Genomic DNA, 17,131 nt, shown 5'->3' with positions numbered 1-17,131 from the left:
AGTGGGGAGGGAGGGAAGCCAGGCGGCTGCACAGCTCTGGCAGTCTGGCCGCGCTGCTCTCCATGCTGCACACGTCGGACCCATTTCCCACGCTGACTTGGCGCGGCGGCAGAGTTGGTAGGGATGAGAGCCGGGAGGGCGCGCTGGGGACTACCTCCCGCTCGCAATGAGAAAACCACTGCACTGTGAAGGACACGCTGCGCCCCCGGTCATCTAGGAAGAAATTCACTGCGCGCTGGGGAAAAGACACCCACTCTTTCGCCGCTCACAAGCGTGCACCTGGAGAATGAGCGCTAGGGCCGTGGGCGAATGTTTGCCCACGCCAGATGTGAAGGGGTTTGTTCAAGTTTTTATAGCCAGATGAGGACTGAGGGAGGGCACCGTATCTTCGTCCACACAGCTGCCTGAAGTTTGCAAAATGTTAGTACAGGCGGTGAGGGGGTTGAATGCACTGCACCATAATGCCGCGCATCGGAATGCGCCGGTGCAAGGCCGCAGAGTAGAGACAGCTTTCTTTCGCCTGGGATCCTGGAAAAAAAGGGAACCAGGTGTGGAGGGAGGCCGGCACTCTGGCAAACCAGAGTTTGCCAAGTGTATAGGGGATTTGGCATTCCTGCCACTTAGCCTACTGCGAAGGCGCTGCGGCACCCGCTTCCCTCCACCCCCAGTCCCTGGCTCCAGACTGCGGTGGTGCGCACTGAGTCTGCGCGCCGGGATTTTCTCGCTGATGCTGCAGATACAGAGCAGAGAGGCTCCGATGGTTTGGGGGCGCGGGGGCGGTAGGGGGGGTTGCTCAGCGGCGACTAGGTGTTGGTGGGGGAGGCCGGGTTCCCGGCCTGGCCGCGGAGGAGGAGCCGCTATCCGGAGTGTGGCTGCTTTAGCAGACTGGAAAATACTCACCAGCTCCCTGACACATACCACACACACTTCCACCTCCGCGCCTCACTCTCCCCCTTAGGGAAAGCTTGGAAATCTGCCGCTTCTCTCCCCATTCCTGCTGGCTGCGCCCGCTCAAACAACCGCGCGCTACAGCTGCTCGTAGACCTTATTGGTGTTTATCTGGTTTAAATCATTCTGCCTCCTCACACAGGTCTCATAAAGATAGAGTACCCACTACGGACAGATTTTTTCTTTTCACTTTAAATTTTCCTTTAAGGGGAAGTCCTTCAGTGCCTATAGGTTGGACAAACCAGCTAAGGAACAACCAAATCCCAGCAGAAGCCCCTTGTTCTGTTTAGAGATGGTCAGAATTCTCCCCAAATATCCCCTGCCGGCTTCAACCTCCTTAATCTTAGCGCCCCCCCCCCCTTTAACCGCTGCTGAAATAAACGGAGAGTAAACGACTACACTTCAGAAAACACACCTAGAACTGAGATCACATGAGGTGGGCAGCGGTGGCCGTGATTGAACCCTGGGGAAGCCTCGCGTGGGGGGCTACCATGTACGATTAAGTGGCACAAAAGTCATAAAAAGAAAAGAAAAAGAAGCTAGGGACACTTAGGTACACAAAGTTGCCATTAAAGTTTATTTCCCTTTTATCAAGATAGGTGACGCTACACTTTGCCAGTTACTGAAGGCTGCAGGATTTTGCTCAGAAAATAATATCGAGGCTTCCAACGTGTGTTTATTCCCCAGGCGCGCGCGCACACACAAACGGTCTACCCCCGTAAGCAAGCAGGAGGATAGGACTGCCAAGCATTTAAACAAAGACATGCGCCACCCCACCCACCCCAACCCTAACCCAGTCCACCGAAGTCTACGTTCCCCGCAAAAAGACCTCTCTCCCGCTTTTTCTGAAGTTTTATGTTCTCTTTTAACCACTGCAGCCCATCATGGTTTCCCCGAAGACTAGCGTGGCTCCCTGGGCGCACGCGGGGTCTCCCAACCCACTCGTAATCATACCCTAACCAAGATCGCAAGCAGGACACACATCGTGGGGGTGGGGAATGGGGCTCCGAGAAGGGGGAGTGGAGGCGGAGAAAACGTTTCCTGACCCCGCTCCAGCGCTCTCCAACACCCACTGGGCATTAAAGAGAGGAAATTTACCAGCCCAAGGGAGGGAAAACAAGTCCCTCCGAGAAAGCACTGGCTGCACTCGCTGGGGACTTGGGGGTTGGCGGGGGGAGGAGTGCTTTGGCTTCGGGGGAGGCTGACAGGGAGAGCGCACACTCGGTGTGGCCAGAGGAGCTGAAGCCCGGCTTTCCTGAGCGCGACTGCTGACTAGTACTCCCTCCTACCGCCTCCTCCCTCCGGCAACACACACACTCCTCCCTCCCTCACTGCCAGTGTGTAGTTTCAGCGCTTCGGCTGCTATCGCCGCCGCCGCCGCCGCTGCTGCAGCGTCACGGACAAGCTTGAGCCACGAGCAGCAACCACCACTTTGGGCAAACTTGCGGGTTTCTGGCTCGCGGCTCGTGAGCCGGAGCTTCCCACTTGCCGTGTCTTAGAGCTGTGGCAGCTCGAGGGGTGGAGGGAGCGCCCGCGCCAGACTCTCCTAGACGCAAAAGGGACCAGACAACTGCGGAATTCACCCGCCGAGCCAGGGCACTTCCGAGGCAGCAACCGACTGGCACTTTTCCTCCCCTTGGCAAACTGTTTTTGTCCTCCGCCCCCCCCCCCCCAAGCTACTTGGCAGCTATCACTGACTCCACCTCCCCCTCCACTCCCTCCCCATGCCTTTGGCTTTTCTTCGGAAATCCGGACAGAATTGGGCATCTTTGTTAATTGCCGTTGGGAGAGCCCGGCCAGGGGCTCTCGCTGGGCCAACGTCGCTTGAGCACAGAGCCGGGTTTGCTCACCTTTGAACTGCAAAGGGATCAAGTTCAGCTCGAGTTGCCTGCATTGGGACTGGGTGAAAGGAAACGGATCGTGCAGGAGACAGAGTGGGAGAAGGGGAAAGGGGAAAGGAGAGGAGGGAGGAGGAGGAGGAGGAGGAGGGAGGAGAGAGGGAGGGAGGGGAGGGATCCAGAGAGTGGGGAGAGAGAGAGAGAGGCTGCAATCTCCTCCCTGAATCGCGCACAGCGCTGCAGATCCCAGAGCTCCGACACGCGGGCCGAATGCAGGTGAGGGAAGGCACGGACTCTGCGGCTGCGAACCCAAACTTGGGCGCCGCGCGGTGCGCTCGGCTCAGCCTTCACCTCCGCGGGCGAACTGCTGCTGCGGTTTCAGGCGGCGGCTTCGTGACTAATGACCTTGCGCAGAGTTGTTAAGAAAAAAAGGAAAAGCAGCTCTCAGGGTGAGAAGGGACCGACTCTGAACATGGCTCGGGCTGCTCTTGGGTGCGCGGGGGGAACCCGGACGCGGACCGCTCTGTAACGCGAGTGGTCTCCGTAGCTCGGTGCCCGAAGCAACCTGACGGGCATTCTTCCTTCTCGATCTGTTGACTGGCTCTCCCTCTGCCTGAGCGGAGTCGGAGTTGAGACTGGCTTGTTGCTGACCCCAGCGCCTCGTGCAGGAAGCGACTCACGTTTTCCTGGGCAGCCGGAGCAGAAGCTAAGGCTGGACTGAGCGGCTGAAACGTGAATTGGACTCAACTCGAGTAGCAGCAAAGACTAGCAGGGTTGGCAGGCGGGGGAGGCTGCAGACTCGCTCCCCTTTGCTTCCCGGCTCCACCGCTCGTCTGCGGGAGCGGTACCGGCCCCTTCAGACAGAGCCAGGACGGGAGCCCGGGATTCTCCGCTTGCTGCGGGGATGACTCCAGGGAGGGGGGCGCCGAACCCTTGGCGCGCAGTGTCCCGTGAACTGTGAGTACTGCGACTGAACGGCGGCCAGCAAGCGGGCGATTAGCACCCATTGCATGAATTATGAAACAATAACTTTCGGAAGAAGCAGGACAAAAAAAAAAAAAAGAAGAAGGATCTACCGCTGGTTTCCCCTGGCTGACTCTACACACTGCTCTTGCCCCCTCCCACCTCTCCCTCTCCCTTTTTTTCCTTTCCCGGAGAGTGGAGAGGTCCGGGAGGAGGGCAGGCGGCCGGCCCCGGAGGAGGGGGGCGCCAAGGGGGGCTGTGATTAGAAAGAGCAGTAGCAGCAGCAGCAGGAGAAGATGCTGAGGATGCGGACCGCGGGGTGGGCGCGCGGCTGGTGCCTGGGCTGCTGCCTCCTCCTGCCGCTCTCGCTCAGCCTGGCCGCCGCCAAGCAACTCCTCCGGTACCGGCTGGCCGAGGAGGGCCCGGCAGACGTCCGAATCGGCAACGTCGCCTCGGACCTGGGCATCGTGACCGGCTCGGGTGAGGTGACGTTCAGCCTCGAGTCGGGCTCGGAGTACCTGAAGATCGACAACCTTACGGGAGAGCTGAGCACCAGCGAGCGGCGCATCGACCGCGAGAAGCTGCCCCAGTGTCAGATGATCTTCGACGAGAACGAGTGCTTCCTGGACTTCGAGGTGTCGGTGATCGGGCCCTCGCAGAGCTGGGTGGACCTGTTCGAAGGTCGGGTCATCGTGCTGGACATCAACGACAACACGCCCACCTTCCCGTCGCCGGTGCTCACCCTCACGGTGGAGGAGAACAGGCCGGTGGGCACTCTGTACCTGCTCCCCACCGCCACCGACCGGGACTTCGGCCGCAACGGCATCGAGCGCTACGAGCTGCTCCAGGAACCCGGGGGAGGCGGCGGCGAGGGTCGGCGCGCCGGGCCTGCAGACAGCGCCCCCTACCCCGGGGGCGGCGGGAACGGCGGGAGCGGCGGCGGCTCCAAGCGGCGGCTGGACGCACCGGAGGGCGGCGGCGGGACCAGCCCCGGCGGCCGCAGCAGCGTGTTCGAACTGCAGGTGGCCGACACCCCGGATGGCGAGAAGCAGCCGCAGCTGATCGTCAAGGGGGCGCTGGACCGCGAGCAGCGAGACTCCTACGAGCTGACCCTGCGGGTGCGCGACGGTGGGGACCCGCCCCGCTCCTCCCAGGCCATCCTGCGGGTGCTCATCACCGACGTGAACGACAACAGCCCCCGCTTCGAGAAGAGCGTGTACGAGGCGGACCTGGCCGAGAACAGCGCCCCAGGGACCCCTATCCTGCAGCTGCGTGCCACCGACCTGGACGTGGGGGTCAACGGGCAGATCGAGTACGTGTTCGGGGCGGCTACAGAGTCCGTGAGGCGGCTGCTGCGCCTGGACGAGACCTCAGGGTGGCTCAGTGTCCTGCACCGAATAGACCGCGAGGAGGTGAACCAGCTGCGCTTCACCGTCATGGCCCGCGACCGCGGGCAGCCCCCCAAGACCGACAAGGCCACCGTGGTCCTCATCATCAAGGATGAGAACGACAATGTGCCGTCTATTGAAATCCGAAAGATTGGGCGTATCCCTCTCAAGGACGGGGTGGCCAACGTGGCCGAGGACGTCCTGGTGGACACTCCCATCGCCCTGGTGCAGGTGTCCGACCGAGACCAAGGCGAGAACGGTGTGGTCGCCTGCACCGTGGTGGGGGACGTGCCGTTCCAGCTCAAGCCGGCCAGCGACACAGAGGGCGACCAAAACAAGAAAAAGTACTTCCTGCACACCTCGGCCCCTTTGGACTATGAGACCACCCGGGAGTTCAACGTGGTCATAGTGGCGGTGGACTCCGGCGGCCCCAGCCTCTCCAGCAACAACTCCCTGATCGTCAAGGTGGGAGACACCAACGACAACCCGCCGGTCTTCGGCCAGTCCGTGGTGGAGGTCTACTTTCCGGAGAACAACATCCCTGGTGAGAGGGTGGCCACGGTGCTGGCGACAGACGCCGACAGCGGGAAAAACGCGGAGATAGCTTACTCCCTGGACTCCTCCGTGATGGGGATTTTTGCCATCGATCCCGATTCTGGGGACATCCTCGTCAATACGGTGCTGGACCGCGAGCAGACGGACAGGTATGAGTTTAAAGTTAACGCCAAAGACAAAGGCATCCCGGTGCTGCAGGGCAGCACCACGGTGATCGTGCAGGTGGCTGACAAGAATGACAATGACCCTAAGTTTATGCAGGACGTCTTTACCTTTTACGTGAAAGAAAACTTGCAGCCCAACAGCCCCGTGGGGATGGTCACGGTGATGGATGCTGACAAGGGGCGCAATGCAGAGATGAGCCTGTACATCGAGGAAAACAGTAATATTTTTTCCATTGAAAACGACACGGGGACCATTTACTCCACAATGTCTTTTGACCGGGAACATCAGACCACGTACACATTCAGAGTCAAGGCCGTGGACGGAGGAGATCCTCCCAGGTCAGCCACAGCCACCGTCTCTCTCTTTGTGATGGATGAAAATGACAATGCTCCCACAATCACCCTTCCCAAAAACGTTTCCTACACTTTACTGCCCCCTTCAAGTAATGTCAGGACAGTAGTAGCGACAGTATTGGCAACAGACAGTGACGACGGTGTCAATGCAGACCTTAACTACAGCATTGTGGGAGGGAATCCCTTCAAGCTCTTTGAGATTGATTCTGCCAGTGGTGTGGTTTCCTTGGTGGGGAAGCTCACCCAGAAGCATTATGGCTTGCACAGGTTGGTGGTGCAAGTGAATGACAGCGGGCAGCCCTCCCAGTCCACCACAGCTCTGGTGCACGTGTTTGTCAATGAAAGTGTTTCCAACGCAACTGTGATCGACTCCCAGATAGCCAGAAGTTTGCACACCCCACTCACCCAGGATATAGCTGGTGACCCGAGCTACGAAATTAGCAAACAGAGACTTAGTATTGTCATCGGAGTGGTTGCTGGTATTATGACAGTGATTCTAATCATCTTAATTGTAGTGATGGCAAGGTACTGCCGTTCCAAAAATAAAAATGGCTATGAGGCTGGCAAAAAAGATCACGAAGACTTTTTTACACCCCAACAGCATGACAAATCTAAAAAGCCCAAAAAGGACAAGAAAAACAAAAAATCAAAGCAGCCTCTATACAGCAGCATTGTCACTGTAGAAGCTTCCAAGCCAAACGGACAGAGGTATGATAGTGTCAATGAGAAGCTGTCAGACAGCCCCAGCATGGGCCGGTACCGGTCGGTCAACGGGGGGCCTGGCAGTCCTGACCTGGCCAGGCATTACAAATCCAGTTCCCCATTGCCTACTGTCCAGCTTCACCCCCAGTCACCAACTGCAGGGAAAAAACACCAAGCCGTACAAGATCTACCACCAGCCAACACATTCGTGGGAGCAGGAGACAACATTTCCATTGGATCAGATCACTGCTCTGAATACAGCTGTCAAACCAATAACAAGTACAGCAAACAGGTAAGATGCATCTCAGATACATTTAAATATCCCCGGCGAGGCTAATAATTCTGAGACAGAAAGGACCTCCTGCAAAGTGTGGCCTTCTTCCCTTTTTTGAAAGCTGTGATTTAAAATTTTAATAGCAGGGATTTAATGGTAACTCATACATCATTAATTTGGTAGAGGCCACCTGTATTTTGCAAGTCAGACCAATGGTTACTGAGTTTACTAAAGAAAAAGTTCAAAGTAGGAAGTATTTTGTACTGTTCTTTTGCACTTGGCAGCCCACATCCTCCCTACATTCTGTGTTTCCAGAGCAAATATGTATAGTTTGTATAATTAGCTTTAACGGGAAATTTCTTTTGTGGCTGCTAAGTAGATAATTGCATCCAGGGAGAATTTCTAGAATTACTACTGGTGTCTGTGCAACTTGACACTGTAAAAGTTTTAGCTGTGTTACACATTATGCAGAATTTCACAGCTACGCGGATGCTGACTCATGCAAATGTGGTACCCAGTCTGAAATAGAGATGTACTGTCTACACTGACAAAAATGGTGGTCTAAAAATATTTAGTGATATGCAAGTGTCATGAAAATAACATGTTTAATACTTCGATACCTATTACAATTAGACTTTTATGAGGTTATATAATCAGCATTTGCATTCTTCACGTTTTGTATTAAAAGTTTATAAGGAAAAGTGCACTGTCTGAACCACTTATTGATCCAAGCAACAAAAGTGTTTGTGTTTGACGCACTGTGTGCAAGAATGTTTTGGTGTGCACTGTGCTGTACCGAGACAATGAAGGTTATGTGGAAAATCTGATACAGTTGTTTCTCAGTGAAATGTGGAGACAGTAAAAAACAACAACAAAAAAGCTTTCAAAAATACATACAAAATGTATTGCGTGGTATATGCAATGCTCACAAAGTTTACTTTTTACATCCACCAAAGTTTGACACAGCAAATAAAACCTTTTAGAAACTGTTGAGTCTAATGCTGTAGCAACTCTACTAATAAATCTTCTAATAAATCACATATTTCTTAATTTCAGGACTCATCTCAAGAAACACATTCATATCTGTCAGATAGTATCGGATAATAGCTTTTCTATTAGATATGCTTCCATGTGGAATGTATGATCTGAGAAGAATTAAGGCAAAGGAAAAAAGTTATTTTATAGCCTCGTTAAAGATGTGTGTTGATGGGCACATTAAAGATATTACAGGAGAGGGATAGTTTCTTATTGCTTTCATACTTTCAAACATTAGTTTCCTAAAGAAATATTTTCTGCATTCTGCATATAGTACTTTACTATATGCAGAAAATATTTGGATAAGAAGAATTATACTTAGCATGGTTTTATATCCAATATTCAAAGCAATGCAAGAAAACACAGGTTTAACTATAATGCACTGAAAGTTTGAAAGTATGTCTTTTGATATGCACGTGAGGCTGAGTTATGTTTTTTTAAGTGAAATTTGTCGAGTGGAAAGTTGGCACCTGTTGTGTCTTTGCTTTACCTGGAGTTAGAAACAGATTTCTGTTCTTTCTTTCGTGCCTTTATCAGTTTTCTAAACAAGGGCCAATTGCAGTTAAAATAGTAGCACTTTTGTAAGATTACTTACAAACACCCCCAAATAAATGGAGATCTGTGGAAATTTCCCTAGGAAATGGTCATTTTAATGCAAAAGTCCAGTGGAGGGATCTTCCTGCTGAATAAGTTACTGCTCAGCTGTTAGCCTGGTAGGGCTGTTTGTCTTGTGGCTGGACAGCATTTGCATTCTAAACGGTGGCATCTTCAGCTTCTGAGTGGAGGCATCCTGGCAAGTTTACAGATATAGTTCTTTAATGTAACCACCTACTAGGGTGTGTGTTGTCACTTAAGCTTTGTTTGGCCCATCAAATAGGGTTAGACTTATATTCTTGAATATTTAAAACAGCCAATATCAAGGCTGCTGTGGCATCTTGTTTAAAAGGCAAAGTGATATGCTTATAAATAAAGTAATGTGTGGGGTTAGTCTCTTAGCTGAGCAAGAGAGTTCACATATCCTACAAAGCCATTGGAATAAATCATGTAGTTTGCCAAAAGTGACTCTGGAAAACTTGTATGTCCTTAGGTTTTCAACAGATGTATAAAGTTTTAACCACAATAAGTAGCTAACCTAAAATGAAATAAAAGCAAATGGAATAATCCCCCTTAATGTAATTAGTACTAGTAATTGATACTCTTCATCTCGATATTGCTGTCAGGGGACAGGGATCCATTTACAAAGTTATATTCTGTTTAGACATCTGACATGATAAAAAGGATATTTTTTGTGCTGATTTTTGTTTGTACCATAAATAGATCATTTTCTCTTTTTTATTTTTAAAAGATACTACCTTTAGTTTTTGCACAGTGCCAAAATGCATTTTCTTTGATGCCACCTGACATAAAAGAAAATTCGTAAACAAATACAGGGGTTTGTTGTCATTTCCCCCCTTTGGTACTGAGTTCATTTATGGAGAAATTTGAGGGTTGCCACCTTTTAATTCCTTAAGGCAGAGATTAAAAATCTGAGATTTTTATCAGATATAAAGCCTTCATTTTATTCATAGTTTCCCTAAATTCCTTTATCACAGCTCCTCTCTTGATGTTGTGGAAGGGATATCTGCCACAGTGCTCTTACCTTCAGGACAGTGAGACCTTTGGAAGTAGCGCTCCTGAGTCCTCTTAACTGACTGCGTCACAGTAAACAGCTTTGTTGAAATACAAGTTTGTAAATAAAGCCACCCTCCCTCCATATCAGCTTTGTTTTTTCAGCACTAGAGTCACTCAATTCAAGCGTCTGTATTTCCTCCTGGGCAGAAGCTAGGAGATGTGTGTTGCAGAATTGCTGGAATTGCTTTTAAAATTCACACATTAGGAACACTGATGTAACCCCGGGTTTTCCAAGTTTAGACCTCTGCAGTGGAAGCCCTTGATCCACAGTGGTATGTCCAGTGGAGACCATTTGCATCACTTAGAGTGTTACTGGGATTCAGGATACCCCATCCCATTTCATTCTTCCTTTTGCTTGATAACCCAGGTCTTTGTGGTTATTACACTTTTGTAAGTACATCTGTGTTTTTAAGTTATAAAATAAAGGTAGAAGCATTTTCTTTTTTTTTTAGTATTTTTTCTATGTATTTAAAAATCTCTAGTGTTTTAGTGTGTTAAGTATTTTTTCAATTTTCTTAAAGAGTTAACATAATCCCACGACATGAGCCGACATATATAAAGGTATAGTTATCACTTCACTTATTATGTTCCAGTTTTATTGAGCTCATCCTGGCCATGCTGTTATTTGGATAACGTACTGGCAAGTAAACAATTTATTGTATTTAGTAAATGGAATGTTAGGTACTTTGTTTTTGGCAAGAGTGTAGAAGATACAGCTTGAATAAACATTCATTTAAAAATCCATTTGTAGCTGATCCTGGGATACTCAGAAAGAATTTATATTGACTCCAGTGACAATTTCCCTTGCGTAAGGAGCTGCTGAAGGCCATCTGAAGGATGTTTCCTTTAATTGATCAGATGATGCTCAATATTTGTGGCATTCTTAGTAAAGCTTATGGCAGAAGTTATTTTATTTTTTAATTACTTCAGTTTCAGAAGCCAGTGGATGACATGACTTGCCGTCATCTAGCAGAGCTCTGAGCACCGAGGACACCACACATCGATTTGTGTGTGTGCATATGACACCATATGTGTTAGGGTGGAAATGCATCTGCGGAGTGCTGCCGTGCGCAGCTTCCAGTTTCAATTCTGTAAGCAGGGTGTCTACAGTGTGGCTCTCCTGTCTGTGAGTAAGCAAGGACACTTTTCCAGGCGCACAATCCACCTAGATCTGGTGGGATTTCTGTTGCCTTTGGCTTGATGTTGCAGACGAGGAGCTCATGATGGAGGTGAGGCTGTCTTTAATCAGGAGGTACCCACTAAGGCAGTGTTACCTGGACCTCTGGATAAAACAAGGACAGGGTCATCCACTGATTTGATGGGCAGTGAACATGCAGATTTTTGGAAAGTCCAGGCATGACTATTTGAACCTTAGTCTAAGCTTGTGTTAAGTCAGTTCATGACTTAGACGTAAAACTACAAAGTCGATGTAAAAATTTTTAGGTAAATCATCACCTAGATAAATATAGTCGAATCATTTATTCTTGTTATCTTTCTGTCTTTGAGTAGTTACATATTTCATTCATGGAAAAGTGTGCACATGTTATATATGGAAATACCTCTCCATTTCTACCCCTAGAAACACATACAGCTGTATTCATATAAACCCATCATGGTGCAGTTCAACTTTTATTTCCTTGTGGTATTCATACTTTTATATGTGGAAAATACTTGAACTTTCAACATATACAAAATCAGCATAAAGTACATCATAATCAGCTACTTAATGTCTGTTTCTAAAATCACTAGTCATCACATTTCAAAATTAAAAGACAGCAACTAAAACTGCCCCTGGATTTGACAGAAGAGGGAACAGGTTTACTGTGAAAAAGTAATTTGTATAATCACCAAATAATCAGGTGTATAATGTCATAGAGTGCGGAGCCCAGTGTTCTTTTTTTACTCTCGTATTTATCACCTCTTGGTAAAAAGAAAAAAAAAAGAAAGAAATTTTTTTGTAACCTCCTCTTTCTGTATTTCAGTAGTGACAGAAACCTGTTGAAGTTTATTTATGTATGTATACCTGCATATTGGCTATGTAGGCTGACTTTTTTATTCATTTATTTATTTGTCCTCACCCAAGGCCATTTTTTCAATGCTTTTAGAGAGAGAGGAAGGGAGGCAGAGGGACACGTCAGTGTGGGGGGAAAAGAGCTATTGGTTTTGTCTCCCGCACACTGTGGAACTAGAGGGGTGTGGATCTTAGGCACCCCAAATGCAGACCGAGGTTCAAACCTGCAGCCTAGGTTTGTACCCGGATCCTGAACACAATTTCCAACCCTTCTCTTAGGGGGCGATGCTCTGGCTCCCTGAGCCACACTGGCCAGGGCTGTAGATTGATTGTCATTTTAAAATAGAATAGAATTCTGCTCTAGGTTCTAGATTTTAATCTGTAAAATTATCTGGCAAATTATAATTCAAAGTTTATAGAGTTTTTTTAAGCAGTATTTTTCTACCCTTAGGAAAAAGAGGCAATTGCTAACATAAAGTAGCAATGTGGTTTAGAACATGTATTCAACAAGTGAATGGACAGAATTAAATATTTCTTTCTATTATTGATTCCGGGGAGAAGGGAAGGGAGGGAGAAAGAGAGATAAAGAAACGTCGATGTGAGGGAGAAACACTGATTGGTTGTCTCTTGCATGCACCCTGACTGGGGCCTGATCCCTCAACCTGGGCGTCAGCCCGGGCCCAAGTCTGACCACTGACCTTCCGCTGTGCAGGATGATTTGATTGACAGCCAGCTGGGCCATCCCATCAAGGCAACTGACAGAATTTTTAATTGTAGTAGAACAGTGACGATAGATGTAAACACCTAGCTAGCATTTAGTATATCCTCAATAAAAACATCTTTTAACCAGGAATTAATACAAGCTTTCTCTACAGTATAGTAGGAAACTTTCCATGTGTTCTAATTGGGATAATCTTTGTCCTTTTCCATCAATATTCATGATTCCTATCCTGTACTCCTTTGTATTTTACAAATTTTGCACATTCACTTTGTCTTTGTGGCATCCTTTATGTGAGAGTTGGACAAAAGTCGGTATACGGTTGTGAGTACACAAAACAGTGTTGGCTACTATTAATTGTTTTATTTTCCACATGGACAACTGTAAACCTACTTTTCCCCCACCCTGTACAATTGTGAGCTATTTTCTTCCTCTGAATTTGTCTTCTGGGCAATTTTAGAAGAATATTTTGTTATTCCTTTTCAGTTAGATCACTTCCTTATTAACACAGTAAACAAATCTGATGTATAGAGTCTGAACTTCCGTATTAATAAATATAAATGATCACTTTCCTTCAATTTTGGAATGACATCTGAATTGTTTTTAAAACTGATACAACGCGAGAAAACCTTTGCAGAGCCATTAATGCTGTTAGATATTTGAAGGGCACCACCCCCCAACCCCCACTGGGAGAGGGTGGTGATGGAGAGTATGTACGAAGCGTAGTGCGGTAATTTTTCAGAGCATTACGTTTAAGCTGTGAGTAACCAATTTCTAGACTGTAGCAAGGCCCTCCCTCCACTCATTTACTATGACTGTATAGAACTAGTAAGATCTGTTTATATATATCTCTTAAGTCAGCTTTGCTTATCTTTCTCATTTATTTTAAAAGCCCTTAGAATTTTTTCCAAAGCGGTAACTCTGTCTCAGAACATTACACAGTGCTTTATTCAGCATTAGTGCTGTCGGGGAGACCACATTACAAGAAGAATTGAGCTGAAACCACTAAAACTAATCTTAATTATCACTTCTGGTGAATTAATGTTTTAAAGGCAGAATAAAGCTTTATTTTCAGGAATTTAGTGATGTTTGTATTGAACTCCAGTGTTGGGTATAAACAAACAAACGAACAAACTGTTAAAGCTTCTAAGTATGGTTCGTCGGACGAGTTAACTTTTCCCTCCTGAGCATATTTATTATTTACACATACATAATTTGGCAATAAAAATTCTCCGCTTCAAAATCTGTAACACAACATTCTGATTGGGCATAAGACACTGGGAAAAATTTCTTCACTGCGTTATTTTTACCTGTATAAATCTTTATTTTCCTTTTTTCAGATGCGTCCACATCCACACATTACTGTGTTTGGCTGAATTCCACTCTAATATGATGCTCCATTATGCACCATACTCTGATGACCTGGCTACTCCGAAACCTGCTGGAGCCTGCCCTTGGCCTTGGCCGTGGGGTGTCAGCCAATCACTGCTTGTTCCACTTGATGTTCATTTGATTTTCAAGTTTTTTTTAATTTAAGGAAAGTAATATCACAATGAATAAACACAAAAGAAGCAGTATTAATAAAGAAATGTGCTAATAATGGATGTTTAAGTCACCGGGAATTTCATTCTGAAAGAAGTGGTGAGCAGAACTTAATTGTAAAGTTTAAAAAAAAAAAACCCAAAAGACTCTGGCTTTGTGTGAACCAAGGAAAATTAAGTCAATTAAGTCTTTGTCTATAATACATTAAATACTGATTTTCAATAAAATCCTACACTGATCAATATTTTAAAGTGTTATGCAATCACTACCTTTTTCCAAGCCAGTGAGGTAGTTCTTTTAGAGACGATAGTGTCTCTTGCTCATTCTATGTGGGTATTTCTAAATACCACTGTGTGTGTGTGTTTGTGTGTGTTCCCACACTTGTGTATGCCAGAACCTCGAGCAATATGTATTAAAAATATTGCCTGTAAATCAAATTTCAGACATTAGTTTGGTATTTAATACTGGCGCTGCTAATGCATTGCTTTGTTCCTTAGTTCTGAAATACTGGTCAGAGTATCTATGGAATTTTCAAGGTATTTGGGGGTTGAAATCCTTGAGAGGATTTAGAACCTTTCAGTTAGATTTACTGAAGTCACCGTGGTCACATTCGGAAGGAATATGTGTGGCTTCTTGTTTTTTGTAGAGTACATTTATCTGAAGGCTATTCCATTTGATGTCAAATAACATAAATTCCGGCAGCTTCTGAGAATTCAGCGTGTTGTAATATGTGTTGGAAGAACAATTGGCCAAATTTTGGTTGCATGAGTGATTTTCCGGGTAAGCCGGGGAATCCCCTGGCTACTTCCCCTATGTTGTGTATTTATGTCTCTGTTACGTTGTATAGGTTTATGTGCCATCAAATAAGTGTTTCCCAAGTAACATCTGACAATTTTATAATACATTCACCACATTATCTGCCCTATTAAAGTTTTCCCCAAGTTTTGAAATACTAACCAAGAATGCCAGATTCTGGAGATATTTTTTTGTGAATTGTCGTCAATATAGAAGCCCTTTAAACAAAATAAATACGAATGAGAACAATATTACAGCAGAGTGATAGGAAATGCACTCTAGCCCATGTGTCTCTGCTGTATATATTTCAGGCTTTTTATTCTATTAGCTGTTGATTTAATTTTGTAAAAGAAGGAAAATTTCAGAAATAGCGTTGAGATTGTAGTATATTTCCTGACTAAAACCTGATTTTCCTCAGCCTATTTTTCCTTTGAGCGTGAGGACAAGTGTAAGAAGTTGGTGAAAAGAATTCTTAACACTTTCTGCTTCTCGTAAATGTTGCATTTCTTCATCCTAAGTAGTAAACTTCCTTAGATGTACTTCACCTGTGAATCCTGTAACAAATCACATCAACTCGAAAACAAGTTAGAGACAAAAAAGTCCATAACGCACTTTGCAGCCGCATAGAGGCCTTATTTGGGAACACCTTCAGAAAGAATGTTCTAAGGCAGCATTTTGCAAACTTGGGTTACAACACACTACTGGGGCCTGCCGCAGTGTGTGAGTCTCCACCCCAACTAGAATGATACACGAGATGAAGGAGAAAAATTTCAACACCCGTTGCCCGTATCGTAAGAGTACATGTGGTCTTGTGCAAACCACGTTTCAGTTGTGTCTTTGGGCATGCGTGCGTTCCTGTTCTTGGTTGCTGTAGGGAGAATCTGTCTCGCTGTGAAAGCAGCTGAAGGGGATGGGAACCACTACTCCAGATTGTTCGGGGAGGGAAATGGTGGCTCTTTACTATTACATTAGGAAGACGTAAAAAATTAGAATGATCAGCAGCAGCATCTACAATAGGGAAAAGCTTTTGAGAAGTCTTACTCTTCCTTTTATTATTGAGGATGTCCCCATTGGCCCTGCCTCTGCATAAACTCACCCCCTCTCCCGCTCCCCTGCTTTCCATCGCCCACCCCCTCTCCCCCCTCTGTGAACACTGCAATTACCTTTTAGGGAGCTGTCTGCACTCAGAAGGCAATAGACTCAGAACCACCACCCATCACCCTATGTATATAGTATTGGGACATTTTATTTTATTTTGTTGTTGTTGTTGTTGTTTTAATATATTTTATTGATTATACCATTACATTTTATTTTGAAGAACAAGACAAAAATTCATTTTCCACTAAGGAGTATGAGACTATTACAAAGTATGTAAAATTTATTTCTTTTAACACATCTATCCTTATTCGTGCTTAGTATGCAAAGAATACTAAGTCTTGATCCTTATGGAATTAATACAAAGATCACAAAGAAATAATAGATTATATTTGCATCATTCTTCTGAAATATCAAAGAATGGGACATGATGTTTGTTGATTTGCTCCTCAGAGCAAACTGTGAGGAAAAGCAATCTCTATTTTTTCTGACGTGAGGAAACAAGGAACGGCTTTTTTGTGACTTGGGTGGAACGTGCTTAAGACCTTTACAAAGTATATGAAGAAATATCCAGTCAGGATTTATGAGTACCAAGAGCATTTGGAGGAAGCTGGGAAATGTGTGCTTTTGAATAAAGTATATTTTTCAGACTTATCTGGGTAAAGTCTTCCGAAAAGACTTATTTAGACTCGGCCCAGTTTTACAGGTATTCTCGGGTCATAAACCGCACTGCGTACTACTGAAAAAGGAAGTGTTGTGGGAGTCCTTCGAAGAACTAGTTAGTCTGATTTAGAAATGAAAGCCTCCTGTGATTTTAAAAACCCTCAAGAATTAGATAATTCACTTAAACCTAACTATATTTTTGAAGCTATTTCTAAAACATAAAAAAGTTTAAAAAGACCAAAGTCCTAAGGAAGTAATTCCACAATTTACAATATCTGTCTGGGACTGATCCTCTATCTGTTCAGTTTGAAAAACACTTTCTTTGATGTGTGTGATTGTTTTTAGCCATTTTGCAGAGAATAGATTGATTTGTTGGAAGGTTTCACTGTAAGGTTTCGGGATGTAATTAAATGAT

General features: G+C 46.1%; 1 protein-coding gene across 5 annotated transcripts in view; it reads left to right on the top strand.

Moving 5' to 3' along the window:
• The first annotated feature begins 2,988 nt into the window (after positions 1-2,988).
• PCDH7 (protocadherin 7) overlaps positions 2,989-17,131 on the top strand; it is a 411,669-nt gene continuing 397,526 nt past the window's right edge. For 4 of the 5 annotated variants that reach the window (XM_037044691.1, XM_037044687.1, XM_037044693.1 and 1 more), the window contains exon 1: positions 2,989-7,204. In XM_037044691.1, coding sequence (XP_036900586.1) covers positions 4,046-7,204 — 3,159 coding nt within the window. In that variant the 5' untranslated portion in view covers positions 2,989-4,045. Of the gene's footprint in view, positions 7,205-13,961; positions 14,408-17,131 lie in introns of those variants that run through there. The other variant, XM_037044699.1, reaches the window with a different exon arrangement.

Source organism: Sturnira hondurensis, unplaced genomic scaffold (assembly GCF_014824575.4).
Source record: "Sturnira hondurensis isolate 20B ecotype Veracruz unplaced genomic scaffold, ASM1482457v3 Scaffold0000780, whole genome shotgun sequence".
Taxonomy (NCBI): domain Eukaryota; kingdom Metazoa; phylum Chordata; class Mammalia; order Chiroptera; family Phyllostomidae; genus Sturnira; species Sturnira hondurensis.
Note: the sequence above shows the minus strand (reverse complement) of the source record. Positions and strands in the feature narration are given on the sequence as shown.